The 20875-nt window shown below is 37.4% G+C and overlaps 1 protein-coding gene across 11 annotated transcripts in view; it reads left to right on the top strand.

Annotated features, from left to right (window-relative positions):
* LUC7L2 (LUC7 like 2, pre-mRNA splicing factor) overlaps positions 1-20875 on the top strand; it is a 70105-nt gene that overhangs the window by 15421 nt on the left and 33809 nt on the right. For 3 of the 11 annotated variants that reach the window (XR_016394276.1, XM_089917345.1, XM_022579957.3), the window contains one exon: positions 12388-12482. Coding sequence is in view for 7 of the 11 variants with exons in the window: in XM_089917345.1 (XP_089773471.1) it covers positions 12388-12482 (95 nt within the window). In the remaining 4 variants the exon portion in view is untranslated. Of the gene's footprint in view, positions 1-882; positions 8043-10744; positions 10816-12387; positions 12483-20875 lie in introns of all 11 variants that reach the window. The other 8 variants (XM_022579981.3, XM_089917339.1, XM_022580022.2 and 5 more) reach the window with 6 other exon arrangements.

Raw genomic sequence — 20875 nt, 5'->3', positions numbered from 1 at the left:
AAGAATCAGAGTATTCTTTTCCTTCTTACCAGATAGTTAATGAGTTTCCATACTTCATCTTATGATTCAGGACCTTTAAATAATTAGGACTTTTTTTTTTAGCATACAGTCAACTTGAAGTTATCCAGGGATAGGGGGACGTGGATACCTTCCTGAATAACTCATGTAATTTGAAACCATATAATGGGAAGCTTTGTATTGGACACAGGAACAGCTTACAGGGAATGCTGTTGGGTGTCTTTGGTACTAAGAGGTGGAAATGGGGATCCAAGAGGTGGGAGAGAGATGGAAAAGGTAGGTAGGAGGGTTCAAAGCAGCTGTGTCCAATTTTTTTTTTTTTTTTTTTGAATCCCAGAGACTGACTATAAAGCAACCACTGTCATTTTGTCAGGGTGGCAGTAACCACCCCCTCAACTCTTAGTGTCCTGTCTGTGAGGGAATCTGAAGTGGCACAGGAGGCCCAGAGTACTTTCTCTTTTACCTTCTTTGCCCCCCTAATGAAAGATTTATTTCCTCTTCCCCTCCCCCAAATTAGAATTTTTAATTAGTTTCTTTTTAAACTCCTTGGAGATTTAAGTCTGTTAAATGTAACTTACTTTGAATTACTTAAATCAGTTAATCATGTAGATTACCTAAACTTTACTGAAATTCTCAGAAATAGGAGTTTTAGTAGGGAAATGGAGAGGTAATTTTAGATCCCTGGGCACTCCCAGAAAGGACAGTCCTGGGTGAGTGGTGGAAGTGGGAGGCTTTGGACAACCAGAGGGCAGCATGATGGTGCTGGGAGGCTGGGCAGGGGGATGACCAGGAGGTGGGAGAGGAATGCATAAGGGAGGTGGGAGGGCCAAAGACAAACTTAGCCTTCTTTGCAATTTTGCCTAGGGCCCTGGTGGTGGCAACCGCCTGTGTGCCACTGAAAATCGTGCCGATGCCTGGCATACTGCATAAATGGAAGCAGGGTACCGCGTGAGTTGAAACATTGGTCACACTATATAAAGTTTGTATATGTGAATCAGTGTAACTCATACCCATGTAACTGGGGGTCTGACTGTATTTGGATTTTTCTGATAAGGCATCATGGGCTAAGGAAAAGAGCACTGGGCTGAGACTCAGGAGACCTGGTTTCTAGCCCCAGCTGTACCTCTTATTGTAACTTTGGGTAAGTCACTTAACCTTTTTTGCCTCAAGTTAAATCTATAATTTGTTAAATGAGAAGCCAAGTAATTTCCTATGTTATCCTCAAAAATGTTGAAAAATAAGTATATTTTAAGTTTTTTAAAAGGGAGGAACCGTAACTAGATATAAATTAGCATCTTATTTTGTCTGAAGTTTAAGATACATTAAATTTTATAATTACCTTTGTTTTAGTTGTTAGCATTAATAGAAGGGAGAGGGGCAAGTTGTCTTCCCCGAACATACTCCATTTGAAAGCAGGGAGGAGCAGCACAGGAGAAGTCAAGCAGCAGTTCAGCTGAATTGTCTGTGTGATGGTTGGAGGAACCTAGTGTCCTCACACAGACTGTAGTTACTTTTGTTGGGTTGGTTTAATTGGAAGGATGTCCCTTAGCTAAAGCCCTTCTGCCAACAAGTGCAGTTTAGTTATGAGAAGTCTCTGGCCCTGACCCCAGACTTGCAAGGTTCCAGGGATAGGAATTAAACAAAATTGAGGGTGTGAATTTAGATTATATCCTAAGTTTAGCAACTAAAGAAGTTACAGAAGGTAGTTTTGGGGATTAAATACCTCTTAATTGCTTATAACCCTTAAATGGGAACAGAGACCATCTCGTAAAGGTTACACCAGGCCAGAAATGGCATCTGCCCTCAAAAACAACCAGTAGACTAATGGAATTCAGATTATAGATTAGAATTTTATAGCATAGTTAGTTGTCCGTTATGGTTAGGGAATGGTTAGGGGAAATTGAAGCTTTCAGATAATTTTAGCTGTTTTTGATGGTAATCCTTTTGACCATATGATGTTCTTGCTCAGTTAATAGAGTACATTAATCATAATTTAATATTTTTGCTGATCACGTATATATATGGTAGTTGCAGTTTATGGGATGTAAAATTAAAAGGATATGCATCCTAGGAGATACCCAGGAAAATACAGTTCAGAAAATCATTTACTTGTACCTAGTACAAGTTTAGTGATATGTAACTGTTGAACCTATAGGACAGTATGACCTCGCTGGCTTTCTGCAAAGTAAATTATTGAATCAACGATTGAAGTAGCGTTTTCTTCAGTGGATTTTTTTCGTAAAATCATCTTTACTGTAATCTGTGTTCCTTGACTTGTCATCAACACTGAGAGCATTTTCTTTTCATTTTCTCTCATTAACATAATGAATCATATTTATTTCTTGGTCAGTTGTAAGTCATTCTTCTATTCCACTTGGATTGTTCATTTTAAGTGAAGGAGGCATAGCCTTTAATGTGCAAATATACATTTTTTAAAATAATGATGGGCTATATCTAACTCTAGAGCTTGTAAATTCTTTAACATTATAAGAAATTTTAGCAAACATAAGGTTAAGTAGTTAAACATAAACTTAAACAGAGTTTTAGTAAATATTTGATTTTATCGGAAGTCCAGGCATACCAAAACACTGAAAACTCTGTTAACACCCACATAGTGAATCCATTTAAAAAAACTTTAACTCACTTTGAACTCTGAAAGCTATTTGTCTACAGAACAGCCCAGGTGATAATAATATCACCTCTTACAACTCTGCATTGTTCTTGGATTCTCTACAGTTGTTTAGCTCTCCTCAAGTAAATCTATGCTTCTGAGACATTCTTTTGCTTCGGGTAAAAAAATAAAAGCAAAGAAAAATCATTTTGTCTGTCAGTCCATAAGCTTTATAAGCAGCAAGTAAATACTTTGATTTGGTTTGGGTTAGATGTCATATAAGGATAAATGGTAGTGAGCTACATGTTCAAGATGGGTAGCAAGAAGTCAAGGGCAAGTAGGTTCATGGATGGGGGTGAGGTTTAGTGAGGGTTTCAGTACCAGGTGGTTCATATCAACGTTAAAGCTTGATGTTCCTAAGGGTTCAGGCAAGTTTGGGGTTGCAAAGATAGGCAGAGGGCTTAAAACAGCAAGTGTGGCCAAGACTAGATAAATGAAGCAGGTACTCCTCAAGAATGGAATTCCAGAAGGGTGCTTGAAATGTTAGTATATTCATTGAGGACACATAATTGATTGTATACCCAACTTAATAGTCAGTCTTACTGAGAAGTTGTAGACTGTGAAGATGAGGAAAGTTAGAACATTTTGGGGAGAAAGAATGAGGGAGTGGGAGGGAGGGTAAGTTTATGACAGGAATCTTATGGATTCAGCACCTGCAAAAAAGTCATTCTGTTCCTTTTCAGTTTAAGATCTCACACACTAGCAGCTGCTGGGATAGAAACTAGAAGGCAAGGCCAAAATAGATCAGTTTTGTAAGATTATTGAGGATAGAGAGAAAAGTTTGTAAAAACTCTGAAGTTGGCTACAGCTTAGTGTTTTTGTTTTAACTGAGTAACTTATGACTGAAAAGTCAAAGCCATTAGAAAGTACATGTAACTCAGTCAGCTGAATAAATGTTATATTTTTCTATTTAACATGGCCTAGAGAAAGGAGTCTTCAAAACTTTTTTCTTAAAATACTCTTACTAGATACTGATCCTTATGTTCTAATTTAGTTGTGAACCATGTGCAATGATGTTGACCTCTGTGATTCAACATGAAAAGAATTTAACCAGCTGCCCTTGCTGAATCTTTTGTCATGTCTCCTGAATGCATGGTAAATTGTTTTTATTTTCTTGAGACCTCAGGTTTCTGCCGACATCAGTTTTCTCTTTCAGAGTTAAACTCCCCAAAGCTTTGCTTTTCAGTAGAATAGGTTGGATATTTATTGGATAGTATCTACAGTATATATACACCTTGCTGTTCAGCTGCTTCTATATTCTGTCCTACTACTGTGATATACCATATACCCTTTTCAGTTACTTGAGGGTGTTTAGATCAGGGTTGGCACTATGGCCCACCTGCTTTTTGTAAATAAAGTTTTGTTGGAACACAGTCATGCCCATTTGTGTATATATTGTCTGTAGCTGCTTTGCCTTACAACAGCAGAGTTGGGTAGTTGCAACAGAGATATATAGCTGGTAAGCTTAAAATATTTGCTATCTGGCCCTTTAAGAAAAAGCTTTTTGACCATTGTTCTAGATCAGTGTTTATCAAAACTGTGGTGCCCAGATCATCAACCTTAGCATCACCTGGAAACTTGTTAGAAACACATATTCTTGGACGTACCACCCCAGGCCTACCAAATCAGAAGTTCTGGGGATGGGGGCCAGCAATTTGTGTTTTAAGAAGCCTTTCATGTGACTCTGACGCACATTAAAAGTTTGAGAAACTCTGTTCTGGATAAATGTTTTCCAAATGTAAATCACATATATCACCTGTACTATTTTTTACCCTGTTTTCTTTTTGTTTAATTTTTTATGTCAGCTCACTTTCTGAAAATTTAAGCTAATTTTAAAATGAAAGTTTATGTCACCAGAAAAATAAATACAATGAAAACAACATGGTGTTATGAGATAACTAGAGTCTGTTGTCACTTACCCTATGCTGAAAATTAGAACTCATTAGCTGTATTAAGTACGTACTAAGCACCAAGTGGAAACTTTTTTCTTGCCTTAATCATGATAAATAATCACTAGTGATTGAGTGGTGTTTAAAATGTCATGTTGGTGAAATCATATAACATCTAAAATTATTTTTTGTCCAAATCCTGTACTTTAGGAAATACTGTATTAGTTGCTCATACGGAAGGAAAGCTGCTTGAACTGTATATACCTAAGCCACTGGGTAGAAATGACTTTTCCTTAGAAATAGACAGAAATACACACCCATGAGATGGAGAGATATAGAAGTCCCCAGAGAGGTCCATCTAGACTTCTAGGATGAAATTACGTATTTAGCTTCATCTTACCTTTCCATTAATGTTTTGGTCCATGGTGGTCAGCAATTCTGCAGGATTTCACCAACTTCTTCCACAGTGGGATTGTGAAAGGTACTGGCTGTGAGAAAAGCTGATTATCAAAGAAAACCCCTGGACTAGAAACTGGGGGGAAGTGCTGTGATTCTGCATTATGGACCGGAACCAGCAAGGCATGCTTACTAGAAAAACAGTTGATTCACCTCAGATTTTAGAATTTTGAGAAATTCTGGTATGAAAATAAATCAAATGATTTAATTTGCCTCATAGTATTAGAGGGAATACTTCCCCAGACATGGTGTTCTGATGCTGGCCGATGTGTTTTAGGGTGTAGTAATTGATGGGAGTAGAACCTGAGTATCCCTAGGTTGCTGAGTTGCTTCACTTTTTTTCTTGCTTTCTTTTTCTTAGAGATTATGGACGTACTTGCTTCTGTTGTCGTTTGACTCTGCAATAAAGTAGTGACATAGGACTCTAATTCTCGAGGGACTGAAAGTCCAGTAGGGAGTGAAGATTGCACATGAACAGTTACGTTTATTTTTAAGTGATAAATTCTGTGATACTGATTGCATATAGGTGTCTAATTTTGAAAAAAGTTTTTTAAAAAATATAAAAGACCACCAAACACCTATAGGAGAACAAGTGTTATTTGTTCATTAAGTAAAGTGTTACAAATGAAGTCGCTCATCTTCTCCTTCACAGTTTCAGTCCTTTCCCCCAAAGGCAATTCTTGTGACTATGTCACGGTTTTCCACGGTTTTCCTGCTCTGTTGTTTCAATAGTTGTAAGGCTCAGTCTCCTTCATGGTAATCTCTGTTTTTCATTTTAACTTCCTTTATCATTGAGTCGTCTGTTGCCTCTGTCCTTTGATATTCTTATTTATTTTTCCTTTTTATTTCTTCATTAGTTTTAGATTGGGGAGGCTCTGCTTAGCGTTTATAGCTATCACCAACTATGGAGAACTTGTCTCTTTAATAGACAAATCAGCCAATTACTTTTTCTTTGGTTCTTTTCAGCTATTTCCTCATAGCCAGAGATAGCTTTCGTTACTTCTAATTTTGTGTATAAAAAGTTCTGGATGATAGAAGGCACCAGATATCCAGAGTAGGAGTGTTATTGTATCAGAATTGCAGCTCTGCAAGTAAGTATCAAAATATGAAATTTAGCAGGCTGCAACTTTTTAATGACTGACTTCCCTTTATGACATATACCATAAAACAAATTGTATATAATCCACTTTTAGGACTAAATTTGTGGGTAACTGTTTATTCTAATGTGTGTCTTAAATCTAAGAGGAGGAATATGTTGATCTCCTAACGCATATATCCCCCTGGAAGAAATGTGATGGCATTGAGCCCTGCCAGTGACCAAGATTCTGTGCTTGTATAATGAGGGAAGATAGGGTTGTGGCAGGGGTGGAATAGAGCCCTTGGAATGTAGCTACTTCAGTATTTCTTTCTGCACATTTCCTTCACCATTCTGTTAGCTCTTAAAGACCCTGAGCTTTTCGTCCTGTTACCAAGGCTGTTTCCCAGTCTCATTCCTTATAATTTTTTTATATGGATTTTCATAGACAAGTAGGCTGATAGATTTAAAAAATTATTTTAGCATTATTAATCTTTGGTCATATTCAGCAAGAATGAACTTGTTTTGGAAATTTCTTCTGCAGTGGGCATTGCATTTTTAAAATGTCGGGCTTGTCATGGTGATTGTGGTGGGGGTGATATTGGTACCTATTTGTAATGATAAACCTGTAGGACCATATGAAAGAATTAAGAGGGATGGCCTTTCAGTACCCTTATTTTTTTGCATTTTCTGGGGGAAAGGAAAGCCTCTACTAATACTCAGTATGATTTTATAAGTTCTGTTAGAAAGAATGACTTGATATTACATTTGGAAGGGAGAATGCCTTAATTAGTTTTTCCCGCTGCCATCTTTGGCTGAGTATTTTTTCTTTCCCTTTGTAATAAATGTATTCCTGAAAAGTTTGACATGTATCGAGTCCTATTAAATGTTTTCAAAGCATCAGTAATCATATAATGTTAAGACATGGTAGTGAATCTTTTCATAAAATAAACCCTATACTTTGTACTATATAAATATACAATGAATTAAACTGTATTTATTAACAAGGTAACATGGAGTAATAAGAGTTTTTTCTTTTAAGGTTATTATAAAAGGGTTCTTATAGGTGAGCTTTAGGCTAAATTCTAAAGGAACAACAAAGGTAGGTGGGAGATGTTAGTGGATTTGGTGAGACTACTGGAGGAGTGTGTAAAAATGATCGAATTTGTTCTTTACTATAATAGTTACAGTGAAGCAGTAGCTTTTATCTTGGTTCCACGTGAAGACATAGGGGTTTACTTGTCCATATGAAGACATGTGTTTACTGTACAGGACAGGTCTCTTCCTGCTCTGTTACTAGACTAGAAGTTGGTCTTTATATAGTTCCCACATTATTATGTGGAGTCCTAGCTTATGTTGTAGGTAATAAGAAGGTGGAACATTTGAAGATTTGAGGGCACAGGGAAATGAGAAGCTTTAGGCTTATTCACTTCTCTTTCTAGCTCTGGCTTTCCTTTCACTGAGAGGGTATGGAATGTATTTCAGAGGAAATGTGCCTGCCCTGTCCCAAGCCAACAGTGACACGTGGCCCCTAACAAGTATGCCTGTGGGGAGGGCTTTGGTTGTCACATTGGAGAATGTGGGAGAGCTTTTCCTCTTCTGGCCCCATTTATAAACTAGGATGCTTCCATTTGCTTTGTGTGCTGTTGAGTTTTCTCTTCTCTGTTTTCTCTAAGCTAAGCTCTTAGCTGATTCTGTACAAAAGAAATACTAGTTGTTTTTATAAATTGCTTGCCATTAATGCCTGATAAAATGCGGTAAAATAAGGATTCTGCATACCATTATATATGTCAAATATTACAAAGTTTAAGGTTCTTTTGAAATTACAATACTAAACTCAGTTCACTTTTGCTTAGCCTTCACAGTTGTTGATCACATAGCATGGTCATCCACTCACAGCTTAAAAAAATACAGGGAGCATCGGAGAGAATGGGTAAAGTAAAATTTTGATGTTTTTAAAATAGCACCTAAATCTATGAAAGTTGATTTGATTTATTGTTTGTATGGGTGGGAGAGGGTGGTTGGCGCTGGAAGGGAGGGGGTGGATATTGGGAAAATAGCATGCACCATGTAAAATGATGTCAGATACCATCTAGGCTAAGATTTTTAAGTGTTGCTACTATAGTTTAAGTCTGTTTCAGAAAGGGCAGGACCATAAAATGGCAGTGTTGGGATTTACAGTGGGTTTATCTTTCCCTCCCTACAGATTGAAGGGGATTTTGAGAATAGCAATATTTGAGTAGTTTGGACAGAAGCCTCCTTTTTAGAGTGGGCTGTCCATATTCCCTGAGTAAAACTGCCTCAGTAGCACCTCATGCTCTGTTAACGTGATTGAAAGACCTTGAGAGGAATAATATTTATTCTAGTTTTTATTGTATACCTGTGACTCAGGTGTTCTCAAATATAGGTTATGATTCGTGAAACTCATGAAGGGGTTAGAGAGTTGTTACTCTGAAGGTAGTTGCTTGGTAGAAAAAACATTAATAGAAATTTTGATGCTTCCATTCAGATGAAGAACACTTTTCCTTTCAAAGTTCTAAATCAAGTTTTTAATCTCAAATCTCATCATTATAGTTATGTACAAAGCCTAATTAATTAGTATTATGGAGGTCATAGAGAAGAGAGCCTGCCATGTTTTTATGGAGAGGGCATTTTGTTGTTGTGAACTCAAATAACTTGGTCTGATCTCCGCCCCATTATTTTTAAACTTTTTTCTTTGTTTACACATTTAAAATCTGGGTGCAGAAAAAATTAAATCAGATTTTACCCTAAAAATATTATTCTTGCCCCAGCTTTGCTATTCCCCTACATGAAGCCATTTGCCAAAGCCAGATACGACTTACTTATTGTTTCCCAAACCTTCCTGCCTCTATAAGCTTTGTCAAAGGTATTACCGCCAGTTTGGAATGCTCTTCTTTCCCCTTTCCTTTGGTCTAAGTCCTGTCTTTCCTTCAAATAATGGCTTCTACTCATTGCATGAAGCCTTCTCTAACCTCTTCAGTCCTTGGTGGTCATTCTAGTCTTAGAATTGCTGAAGTACTACTATTTGGTAGTATTTCATCCATTACAAACATTCATCTGGCACTTGGATCATGCTTCCTTTTGTTATTACTTGTTACTGCATTTAAATATCCTGTTTCTATAGGAAAATGAGGGGCTCCTTGAGGGTAGAGAGCTTGTCTTAAATGCCTCTTTGTAATCCCATTGCCTAGCACAGAGGATATGTTCAGTATTGGGCTTGATTCTATTATTTGGATCCAATATTAGTGTAACAGAGCAATTGTTCTTTTAACTTAGGTTATTTTTATAATGAATATATACCCAGAAAACCCAAAGATAAAGTACATTGAATTAATAAAGTAATTCCTTGTATTACAAGGAGATTTGGTTCATATTTGTTTCTTATTAATTATAGTTCCCCCCTCCCCCCTCCTTTGTTTTTTAGTGGGTGCTGTTTTACCTAGTTTCTTTTGAAAAACATGGTTTGGGCCAGATATATTGACAGTCTATATTACTAGTATTTTTATTTTAAAATTCTTTGTTGGTTTAGCCAGATTATACTTTCATGGCTTAAGCCCAAATAAAATACATTTATTAAATACTGTATGGTAATATAGTCAAATTATTTTAAAATGTTAACCTTAAAGTCTCTCAAGTAAAATTTAAAAAATATCAATAAACATGTTCAGTTGCTAGTCCCTCTCAGGGTATTTCTGTATCTCAAATTATTAGGAATTTTATTATTTCATTGTTACAAAGATTTCTGTACTGTACAGGCTGATATTTGATAGCTGTATTTATTGTGTTTGCTGCAGTTATCAAATGTTTATAGAGCAACCATTCGTATGTAGTGAGGAGTTATTTAAAAATACTTTTTGGCATTTATAGAAACTGACACTTAAAGGTCCTCAGGGATAATTTTGCTTAATTCATATTTGGAATTGTTCTCATTTTATCTGGTAGCAGTGTCTTCAAGGCACATATGTCTTAATATTAGATTTATGTCGTGATTTCAGAGGAAATGTTTGACTAGTAAAACTTCGGAGAATCTTGATTTTAGTCGAAGGCCTGGCTTGTCATATTCTTGAGCCATTAGTTTGACAAAGCACTGAAACAATACTGCTGTTGCATTATGGAAAAACTTAGAAACTTGTAGCTGGGAGACTTCTAGATACGTAAGGTTTTTTTCCTTCAAAAATTTGTATTATCTTTAAATTTCTTAGCATAATTTGGGTACATGTGAGAAAGCAAAAAGCCTCTAATAAAGCATTGCCATTCTGGTATGAGCTCATCAGAGTACCATCCTGACATGAGCTTAAGGCCCTCACCAAAGTCTTGATGAAATATACTTTATAAAAAAACATTTTTCAAAACCCCAGTTTGCCCAAGGACCACTTTACAGAGCTCCAGCCTTGGACTTTTACCTGTGATCAGTCATATTCTTCTCTAGGGTTACACTTGTTAAGTCAATATTTTAGAACAAAACAAAACAAAAAACCCTGATTTTGTTCACTTTTGTTTTCATATACAAGAATCTTTACAGTCAACATGTACTTCTAGATGCTATATTGAAATTGCTGGCAGAGTCTATTCTATACAGACTGAACAATCTGGCCCCTTGTTTTATTTGTAAAGGTTCAATGTATCTATGCCTGCCTACTTCAGTCTGCAAGGGAGTGTCAGAAAGGCCCCGCATTCGCCGAGCCGTGAGTTATCACTAACTTTTCAGATGTGTTAATGAATGTGGAACAAAAGCAGTTGTGTTTAAAAGGAAAAAAGGACCATCAAAATAACCTTTATTATAGTAGCAGGCGTGAACACTAAATTAATTATTCCAAATTGTGGTGTCAAAAATAACCTACTTTAACTAGAGACTAGCCTCTAGAAAACCTATTGTTGAACTGCTCTGAAGCTATCATTTTAGCTATAAATTACTATTCTTAAAATTTTATAAACCTGGTTGTAAATTAATATGTTCTTTAAGTCTTTTTAACCAAATTAAAACAATTTGAACAAAATCTTACCCCTCCTAAAAATGATAGTATTTAGTTGACTTTGAGTTAAGCTCTTCAAAATAAGACCATGTGAAAGGGGTAAAGTTTTAACCTTTTTTGTTATTCACATGTGAAAAACAAATTAATTTAGATAATTGAATCACTTCATAGATGAAAGTTTTTAGTTCAGTGGTGTTTAAAGTCTATTTTGGTACCAACAGTTCTCGCTTCAGTAATTCACCAGTAGGTTTTCATTCATCAATGACGATATCAGTTTAAGGCTAAAAATAAAACACGTTCATTTCCTAGGGCTTATCATTTTACTTAGAGGAAATGTCCTTAAGAGTCCCCCCACCCCCCAAAGAGATTCTAAGCAAAAAAAATGTAATAACATCTATATTTTGTTAATATAGTTACCTTTCTTTTTCTTAGATTCTTTAAAGTTTTGAGTAGATAGGCATATTTGATTAGGTTGGGTGCTTCTGTTGCTTAGGAGGTGTATTATGTTAAATGAAGACAGAATGAATTTAAATGTACCCGGTTTGGCCATATATAGCACAGACTACATAAAACTTGGAGGTGTGGGACCTTTGGAGGCATTAAAGTTAACATTTCATTTAGGCAGTATGCCTTTGTTTGACTGGTGTGTAAGTCCTTCTTCCAGGTTTGTACGCTCTTAAACACGTTATTCTACCCTCTCTAACTCCTCCCAGCAGCAAAAGGGAGACACTTCAGCTGGAACAAAATAGTGGAAGAAATGGCGTCTGGGGTTCAGTGGGGATTCGCAGTGTGTATGCAATGTTTGCAAGATTACTTTTTATGTTTTTCAATTAATGTAAATAATTAAAATATAAATCAGTGCTTAGTGTCAAGTAGGGAACATTGTATACCAGTAGAAATTCTCCTAGTGGGCCTGCTGCAAGTCACTTAACCTCTTGGGGCCTCAGTTTCCTCATCTGCAGTATGAAGGAGTTGGACTCGATAATCTTTAAGGTCCATTCCTGCTCTACATGCTATGCTTTTCTGAAGTACTCTGTTTAACAGAATGCATTGCTTTCCCACTTTGACTATTTGAATTACATGTGCAGTACACATACTGCAACTGCATGTTGTCTAAAATAGTTTTTCTGTAGGATATTATATAAAAACTAACCCCTGTTGAGCTGATTTATAAATGTGTGTGTGTATAGCCACACATAAAAAGCTAGTGATGGTAGGGCTCTCAGAAAATAAATATTTTCCAGTTGTCTAACCTTGAATGTTATTAACTTTCCTCTATTACAGGAGATACTACTCGTCAACGAATCAAATTCAGTGATGACAGAGTATGCAAGAGTCACCTTCTGAATTGTTGCCCCCATGATGTCCTGTCTGGAACTGTACGTGTTTATTAAATCTATTGTTTTGTTATTGGTATACTACAAAAACAAACTATTTGATAGTCTTAATTTCGTGTCACATTATTATGCAGTGATTTTTTTTTTAAACACTTGTTAGCGCAGCAGTTTGCATCCCTTATATTCAGGTTGATAATTTAGATCTGCAATAATTGGATTCCTCACAAAAATGATTGCTGAGTTTTACTTTATAATTTTTTCCATTCTTCAGAGCAAGCTTTTAAAAAGCATTTCTTATTTGAAACATAGAGGCAGTTATTATACAGCAGTTGCACTTTTAGTTTAGAAATAATATAAATGATTTTTTTGTTGTTTTTGGTACGCGGGCCTCTCGCTGTTGTGGTCTCTGCTGTTGCGGAGCACAGGCTCCAGACGCGCAGGCTCAACGGCCATGGCTCACGGGCCCAGCCGCTCCGCGGCACGTGGGATCTTCCCGGACCGGGGCACGAACCCGTGTTCCCTGCATCAGCAGGCGGACTCACAACCACTGCGCCACCAGGGAAGCCCTGTAAATGAATTTTTTAATTGTTTACTTCACTGTTGAGCAGAGTAGACTTTCATCCAAAACAGTATACATTTTTATTAAGATTTGTGCACATTTGAATGTGGAAATCATTGTGGGGAAAATATACTGGTAGATACTTAAATTTACACAATTTGTGAGTATTGTTGTCGGTTAAAATTCACTTATATTGCTTACTCCTAATGATGTAAAGCTCACTTAATTTAAGTTCTATACCTAGTGATGTTGGTTAATCTTAGAACATCATTTTAATTTGGTAGATAAATCACATGATGATGGACCTATTTAAATGGGACAGAGGATTTGATTCCCTGGCTTTTGGATTTGATTGAAATGATAACTCACTTTCAAGAGCTTCCATTCACAAGGATAGCAGAGGAGGGCTGGTAGGGCCTAAACATTTAGCTGACTTTGTCATTTGTCTGAAATGAAGAAAAGATTTCAGACTTCCATTTGCAGAAGCAATGAGTTCCCTTAATTAAAGATGTCTAAATTAGTGGTTTCTTCTTCTTTTTTTTTTGGCCGTGCCACCAGCCATGGAACCCGTGCACCCTGAAGTGGAAGCTCAGAGTCTTAGAGTGGTTTCTTCCTTGATAGGAGGAGTTAAATACCCCAAATACATAAGTATCAAGGCATTATTGATCGAAAACACCACTTTTTCCAATAGTGAAGACCGTCGAAACTATATTATGTTAAAAGGAATAGAAGAGCTAACATTTAAAAAATATGTAATACTTAAATTTTTTTAAGTATAATATTGAAAGGGAAGACATCCAGTTTCTGAGCACTTGAATTAGGACTGTGACAGATAATTAACCCTCATATCTGCTCTTCAGAATTTCCATAATTAAAGTATTTTCTACTCTGCTATAATACAGTTGAAATCTATAATATTAGTAATTATCTGTAGTATTATATGATTCTTCACATTTATTATTAAATTTAACATTTAATGATATATTTAAGGCTAAATTATCACTTCACATGAATTTTGAGGATAAGATTAATTGATAAAATGGTAGAATTTAAATTTTTAGTACTTTAAAACCAGCCATAGCAAGACTTTGACATATTATTATATTCTTCAGGTATGGCATTAATAATAATGAAAAAAATCTGACATCACAATTGTACTTTTACATTTTATAATGTATACAGTGCAGTCACATTCATTTATTTTTCAAAATAATTCTTTTGGGTGTATATTCCATAGTTAGCCTTAATGACAGTAAAGTGATTTATTCAAAATTATTTAGTTGTATTGATTTAAGGTAAAACTGGAACCAAACCCAAATTTTCTGAGCTGTAGTTTTATTCAACATGTTTTCTACTCTGTAGGTAATACTTAATCCTTCATCAAGTTAAATAAGGATTAGTGTTGGTCTTGGACTTTCCTTCTTATAAAATTCTTGCTGGTGGATTTAGAAGCACATTTTTTCAAATTTTAATATCTCTGAAATATGCATCTTAAAATTGATGATAGAAAAACACTATTTTAATTTGTAACATTTTTCTTATAGTACAGAATTTAATGATGAGGCTTAAAATTGATGGTGTCTTGGATCACATGAAAAACAGTTAAGGAAAGCCCTTGGAAAGGCACTTGCCAGGGAAACTCTGTATGAGAAATATCTCCTTTTTGTCATCTTAATAGGCAAGAGATTGTCATATGTAAGGATGGGGTTAAGTGGTTGTGAACCTCTTAAGCAGAGTTTTAAGGGCTGGCTCTAGGACTTTGTAAGAGTCCAAGGTTGTCACAGTGTGATGTCCTTGAGAACTTGAAATCATCCACAGAGTGACTTTCTCATGACCCTTATTACTAAAAAGGGCTATTTATAACAGTTTATCCTATGTACAAATGGTTTGTAATTACAGAGCTCAGACTTCTTTAGCATCCAGTCTCTGTAGAACACACGCTGTTCTGGCACGGAATCTAATAGTTCACACTTCTGTGTGTTGAAGATGCTTGTTTATTTATTTATTTTTGACGTTAGATCAAGGATGAAAAGAACTAAATTGTAACTTTTTATAATGCTTTTTCTTTGTTATGTAACTGAAGGTTGCCCTTTAGTTTTCCAGACCTTGTTCCTCAGATCTGTCACTTCCAGCAGAATATGACTCATCAATATTCTGGATTATTTAGCAGAATAATACACAGAAATATATTCTTTGGCTTATTATTATTATAAAAAGGTTGAACTTTATACCGAGCACTTGGAGATGAAGAGTATCGTTTCTAAAAATATACTCATAACTGACAGTATGGAATATTTTTGGAATTCAGCTTTTTTTTAAAATAAATTTATTTATCTTTATTTATTTATGTTTGGCTGCGTTGGGTCTTCATTGCTGCTTGCAGGCTTTCTCTAGTTGCGGTGAGTGGGGGCTACTCTTCATTGTGGTGTGCAGGCTTCTCATTGTGGTGGCTTCTCTTGTTGCAGAGCATGGGCTTTAGGCGTGCAGGCTTCAGTAGTTGTGGCTCACGGGCTCAGTAGTTGTGGCACACGGGCTTAGTTGCTCTGCAGCATGTGGGATCTTCCCGGACCAGAGATAGAACCCTTGTCCCCTGAATTGGCAGGCGGATTCCCAACCACTGTGCCACTAGGGAAGTTCCTGGAATTCAGCTTGATGAAAATGCCCCTGTAACATTTTACCATTCTTTAGTCTGGTACTCTGGTATAACTAACTTTTTTTTTTTTTAATTTTATATTGGAGTATAGTTGATTTACAATGTGTTAGTTTCAGGTGTACAGCAAAATGATTCAGTTATATGTATATCCATTCTTTTTCAGATTCTTTTCCCATGTAGGTTATTCTGCTATAACTGACTCTTAAGCTAACAAATTAATTAGAGGAGGTAAAATGTAGAACAGAGAATCAAAATAATTGTGTGTATATGTATCTTTAGATTATGGTTTTTATAAGAAGCATGAATATTTCTATAATTAGGAAGTTTTTGTGTTTCAAAGGCATGGATTATTTTCCTGTTCATCCAGAATTTTTTGTTTTAGTCTCACTCTTCTCCTCCTTTGGAACAATTAGTTTTCTCCCTCTTCTATTTACCATGCAGAAAGTAGACAGCATCCCCTTTCAGATTTAGGCAAAACAAAAAACCTAAGTACAGTTGTCCCCCCGCCCCCCCAAAAAATGAACCACATTATTTCTGGCACATATATTCCCTAAGGAAAGATAAGTATATTGAAGTGCTTAAAAAAAAATCTTTCCATCTAGTTCCTAGTGATCTAGGAAAAGGATATATGATAGTAATAATTTACAGAAGGCATTAAATCTAAAGCAGAAACTTGAGATTAAGATCTGCAGAGATGGAAATATATACTCTCATAATGCATCTATCCTAAATTCAGAAGTGGCCACTACTAATTCGTATAGCCTTCATCATAGTATAATTTTAGTGTTGACAGGCCATCATGTTTTCTAGTGTAAGGCCATCATTTTTTTTTTAACATCTTTATTGGAGTATAATTGCTTTACAATGGTGTGTTAGTTTCTGCTTTATAACAAAGTGAATCAGCTATACATATACATACATCCCCATATCTCCTCCCTCTTACGTCTCCCTCCCACCCTCCCTGTCCCATCCCTCTAGGTGGCCACAAAGCACTGAGCCGATCTCCCTGTGCTATGCAGCTGCTTCCCACTAGCTATATGTTTTACATTTGGTAGTATATTTAAGTCCATGCCACTCTCTTACTTCGTCCCAGCTTACCCTTCCCCCTCCCTGTATCCTCAAGTCCATTCTCTATGTCTGCGTCTTTTTTGTTTTTGTTTTTGTTTTTTGCGGTACGCGGGCCTCTCACTGTTGTGGCCTCTCCCGTTGCGGAGCACAGGCTCTGGACGCACAGGCTCAGCGGCCATGGCTCATGGGACCAGCCGCTTCGTGGCATGTGGGATCTTCCTGGACCCGGGTACGAACCTGTGTCCCCTGCATTGGCAGGCGGACTCTCAACCACTGCGCCACCAGGGAAGCCCTGGCCATCATTTTATATAGATAGAAAAATTAAGGTTCAGAGAAATTGTCTTTGTCAGATGTCTCACAAAAGAATCACAGTATATTATACCACACAGGAATCTTAGGGTTATTTTAATCCGAATACTTTTAAAAATGTTTTTTGTTGTGTTGTTAGTTTTTTTAGATAACACAGTTACCTAAGACAGTGACTTTAAGATGTTTCTGAAATGTCCTTAGAGGTACCTCATTCACTGAGGACCTGGGGACAGGCCAGTCTTTCCTATTTTGATGGGAATTTTTACACATTTTAAATACAGGGATTTTTCCATGACATTTTGTTTTTATAAAGAGAGCCTGCAGCTCTGAAATAGAATTTAAGAAAAGCTGACATTGTGAAATACTTAGGGACAGGAATATAGTAAAATTTTATCTGCCTTTTGAAGTGATTGGATGGGAGTATTTATTGGTTGTCAAAAATCCTGAGTTGATTTTACGGTGTCCCCAGTAGGTTCTGGGTTTTATCCAAAATGAAGTTTTTATTAATTGAAACTCCTTTATTGCTTCTCTAACGCTTTCTTTTAAGGCCTGGTTATAATCAATACCTTGGATACCTACAAACCTGAACTTTAAAACTGCTGAAGTCTCTTTGATAGTACAAATTTAAAGGAGCCATGAAAGTTTAGAGAAGCAGAATAAGTGATAAGAACTAAACCTGCACAGAATTTTCTCAGCCACTCAGTAGAATATAAGTTTCATAGTAAGGGCAAGGACATTTTGTTCACTGCTATATCCCCAGCATCTAGAACGGTGTCCCTCCATTGTGTTAAATGAATAATCAATCACCCAGAAGTAGAAAGTGAAATAAATGTTCCAAAAACTAACTTTGAGTTTCAAAAATTAATGACTGTGGAAAAAGTATTACCTTCTAACAGATAAGGAGCTGGAGGGTATTCTTTTTTTTTTTTTTTTTTTGGCGTTACGTGGACCTCTTACTGTTGTGGCCTCTCCCGTTGCGGAGCACAGGCTCCGGACGCGCAGGCTCAGCGGCCGTGGCTCACGGGCCCAGCTGCTCCGCGGCATGTGGGATCCTCCCGGACCGGGGCACGAACCCGCGTCCCCAGCATCGGCAGGCAGACTCTCAACCACTGCGCCACCAGGGAAGCCCCGTAGAGTATCTTGATATTGAGTTGCGTATCAAAACATGACAGCAGTGGTTTCACATGCAGATGTGAGAAAATTAGTCTATAGACAGTTTAAACTCATAACCTCTTCTCCGGAAAGGGTTTGTTTTGGGATACTTAGGCGTTTTTAAACAAGTGTTTTTAACATTAGCCCAGGTGGTCTAGTGGTTAGGATTCGGCACGTTGACTGCTGTGGCCCAGGTTTAATTTAATCCCTGTTCAGGGAACTGAGATCCCAGAAGCCGCCATGGCATGGCCGAAATTAAAAAAAAAAGAAAGAAAACAAAACATTGGCCCAGATGACTGGCTTGAATTTTTTTTTTTTTTAATTTCTATGACCGTCAATTTCTAGAGCTTCCAAATTTGCAAAACTGCCAGATAGCCCAGGTTTTTACCAGATCTGGATATTGAAGTGTCCTTATATTAATCAGATTTGCTGCTTATATTTTATTCTCGGTTTCTTACAAAAATACGCATCCCTTTAACAAGCAGTAAACCAAAAATACATTTGGTGCTTGGGAAATCAGAGGCGTATTAAGAGCTCCCCAGTGAATAATTAGAGCTTTACTGTTAAACTTTAAAAACCCAGTCCTGTATATAATTTGGAGTATTGTTGGCAAATTGGCACATGAATACCCTGAGCTGTTCAACTTGGGGTACTTCTGTCCTTGGGAAATAACCTTTTTCTGTTATTGAGAATAATCTTGCAGTCATTAATTTCATATTCTTAAAATAAGTTAATATACTTCAGGCTTATGGAAGTGATTTTTTTAAGGGGACCCAGAGACCATGTGTTCTAGAATCTTGTTCTAGTTTAGTCTGTCTCTAATTGAGCTTGGTCAGCATGTTTGTCCGTGACTTGGATTAATGGTTAAATACAAATATACATACATGTAAATAAGATGAACTATTGTGCTGATGTCCAGTCTTTGTAGATCAAATACAAGTTAATTTTACTCTAATTTTTATTCTGTAATATTGAATCAGTTTGAGGAATCTTTTTTTTTTGTGTGTGTGTGTTACGCGGGCCTCTCACTGTTGTGGCCTCTCCTGTTGCGGAGCACAGGCTCCGGACGTGCACGCTCAGCGGCCATGGCTCACGGGCCCAGCTGCTCCGCGGCATGTGGGATCTTCCCGGACCGGGGCACGAACCCGTGTCCCCTGCATCGGCAGGCGGACTCTCAACCACTGCGCCACTAGGGAAGCCCGAGGAGTCTTTTTAAACTTCATTAATAGAAAATTTCAACTATAAGTAAAAGTAGAGTTGTTGTATAATGAACTTCATGTACCTGTATGCCAGCTTCAGTAAATATTTTACACACAGCTACCTTATTTCATTTATAATTACGTATGTCCTCTGTCCTGCTGTTTGTTTTGGCTTTGCTTTTGTTTTTTATTTGTTTTGTTTTGGCTGCATTGGGTCTTTGTTGCTGCGCGCGGGCTTTCTCTAGTTGTGGCGAGCGGGGGCTACTCTTTGTTGCGGTGTGCGGGGCTTTTCATTGAAGTGGCTTCTCTTGTTGCAGAGCACAGGCTCTAGGCACGCGGGCTTCAGTAGTTGTGGCTCGCGGGCTCTAGAGCACAGGCTCAGTAGTTGTGGCACACGGGCTTAGTTGCACCACGGCATGTGGGATCTTCCTGGACCAGGGCTTGCAGGCGTCTCCCCTGCATTGGCAGGTGGATTTTTTTTTTTTTTCCTCGGTATGTGGGCCTCTCACTGCTGTGGCCTCTCCCGTCGTGGAGCACAGCCTCTGGACGCGCAGGCTCAGCGGCCATGGCTCATGGGCCAAGCTGCTCCGCAGCACGTGGGATACTCCTGGACTGGGGCACGAACCCGCGTCCCCCGCATCGGCAGGCGGACTCTCAACCACTGCGCCACCAGGGAAGCCCGGCAGGTGGATTCTTAACCACTGTGCCACCAGGGAAACCCCCTGTTGTTTTTTGAAGTGGATCTTAAATCTTGGACCTGTCATTTAGGATGACTCTTGAAACATTACAGAGTAGCAAAGACCAATAATTTCCAAGCAAAGCAGAGTGAGGTCTGGAAGTCATTGTTCAAGCAGGTTGTTTTTCATAGCCTTGATACTTTGTCAGCATGTTTCACTGTCACATTTATTTCTCTCTCTCTCTCTCTTTTTTTTTTTTTTGGCCACGCCATGGCAGCTTGTGGGTTCCCCAACCAGGGATTGAACCTGGGCCCTCGACAGTGAGAGTGCAGAGTCCTAATCACTGGACCGACAGGGAGTTCCCACACATTTGTTTTTCTGTACAATGATTCTCAATAAATGCTTTTTACCTAAGAACCAGGAATTATCACTTAGTAGTCCCTGAACTCTCTAGATCTTTTTTGGAGATAGGCACAGTTTTATAAACTGCATTTTAAACAAATCTGAAGAAACTAGTGTGTTCTCTGAGGCTATTCATTGAGAAAGGTGGGATAGAGTTATAAATGCATCATTTGGAAGATGTAGACAATGAACACAGAGCAAACACATGGTAAGAACCAAAAACTTGAAACATATTTTTATTATACAGGTGATTAACCACAAACATCAAGCAAAGTCATGGACTGTCTTATCACTGGAAGTATTTTTTTAAATGTGATGCATTCTGTCTTGATGTGCAGGTGGCAAGATCAAATGACTTAGTATAATCCTTTCTATTGGGTTGGCCAAAAAGTTTGTTTGGGTTTTTCTTTAAGATT

The sequence above is a fragment of the Delphinapterus leucas genome, chromosome 9 (genome assembly GCF_059928025.1).
Source record: "Delphinapterus leucas isolate spDelLeu-1000000601 "Yukka" chromosome 9, BTC_Dleu_Yukka2, whole genome shotgun sequence".
NCBI lineage: Eukaryota > Metazoa > Chordata > Mammalia > Artiodactyla > Monodontidae > Delphinapterus > Delphinapterus leucas.
The sequence above is the reverse complement of the archived record's forward strand: the minus strand, read 5'-3'. Positions and strand labels throughout refer to the sequence as shown.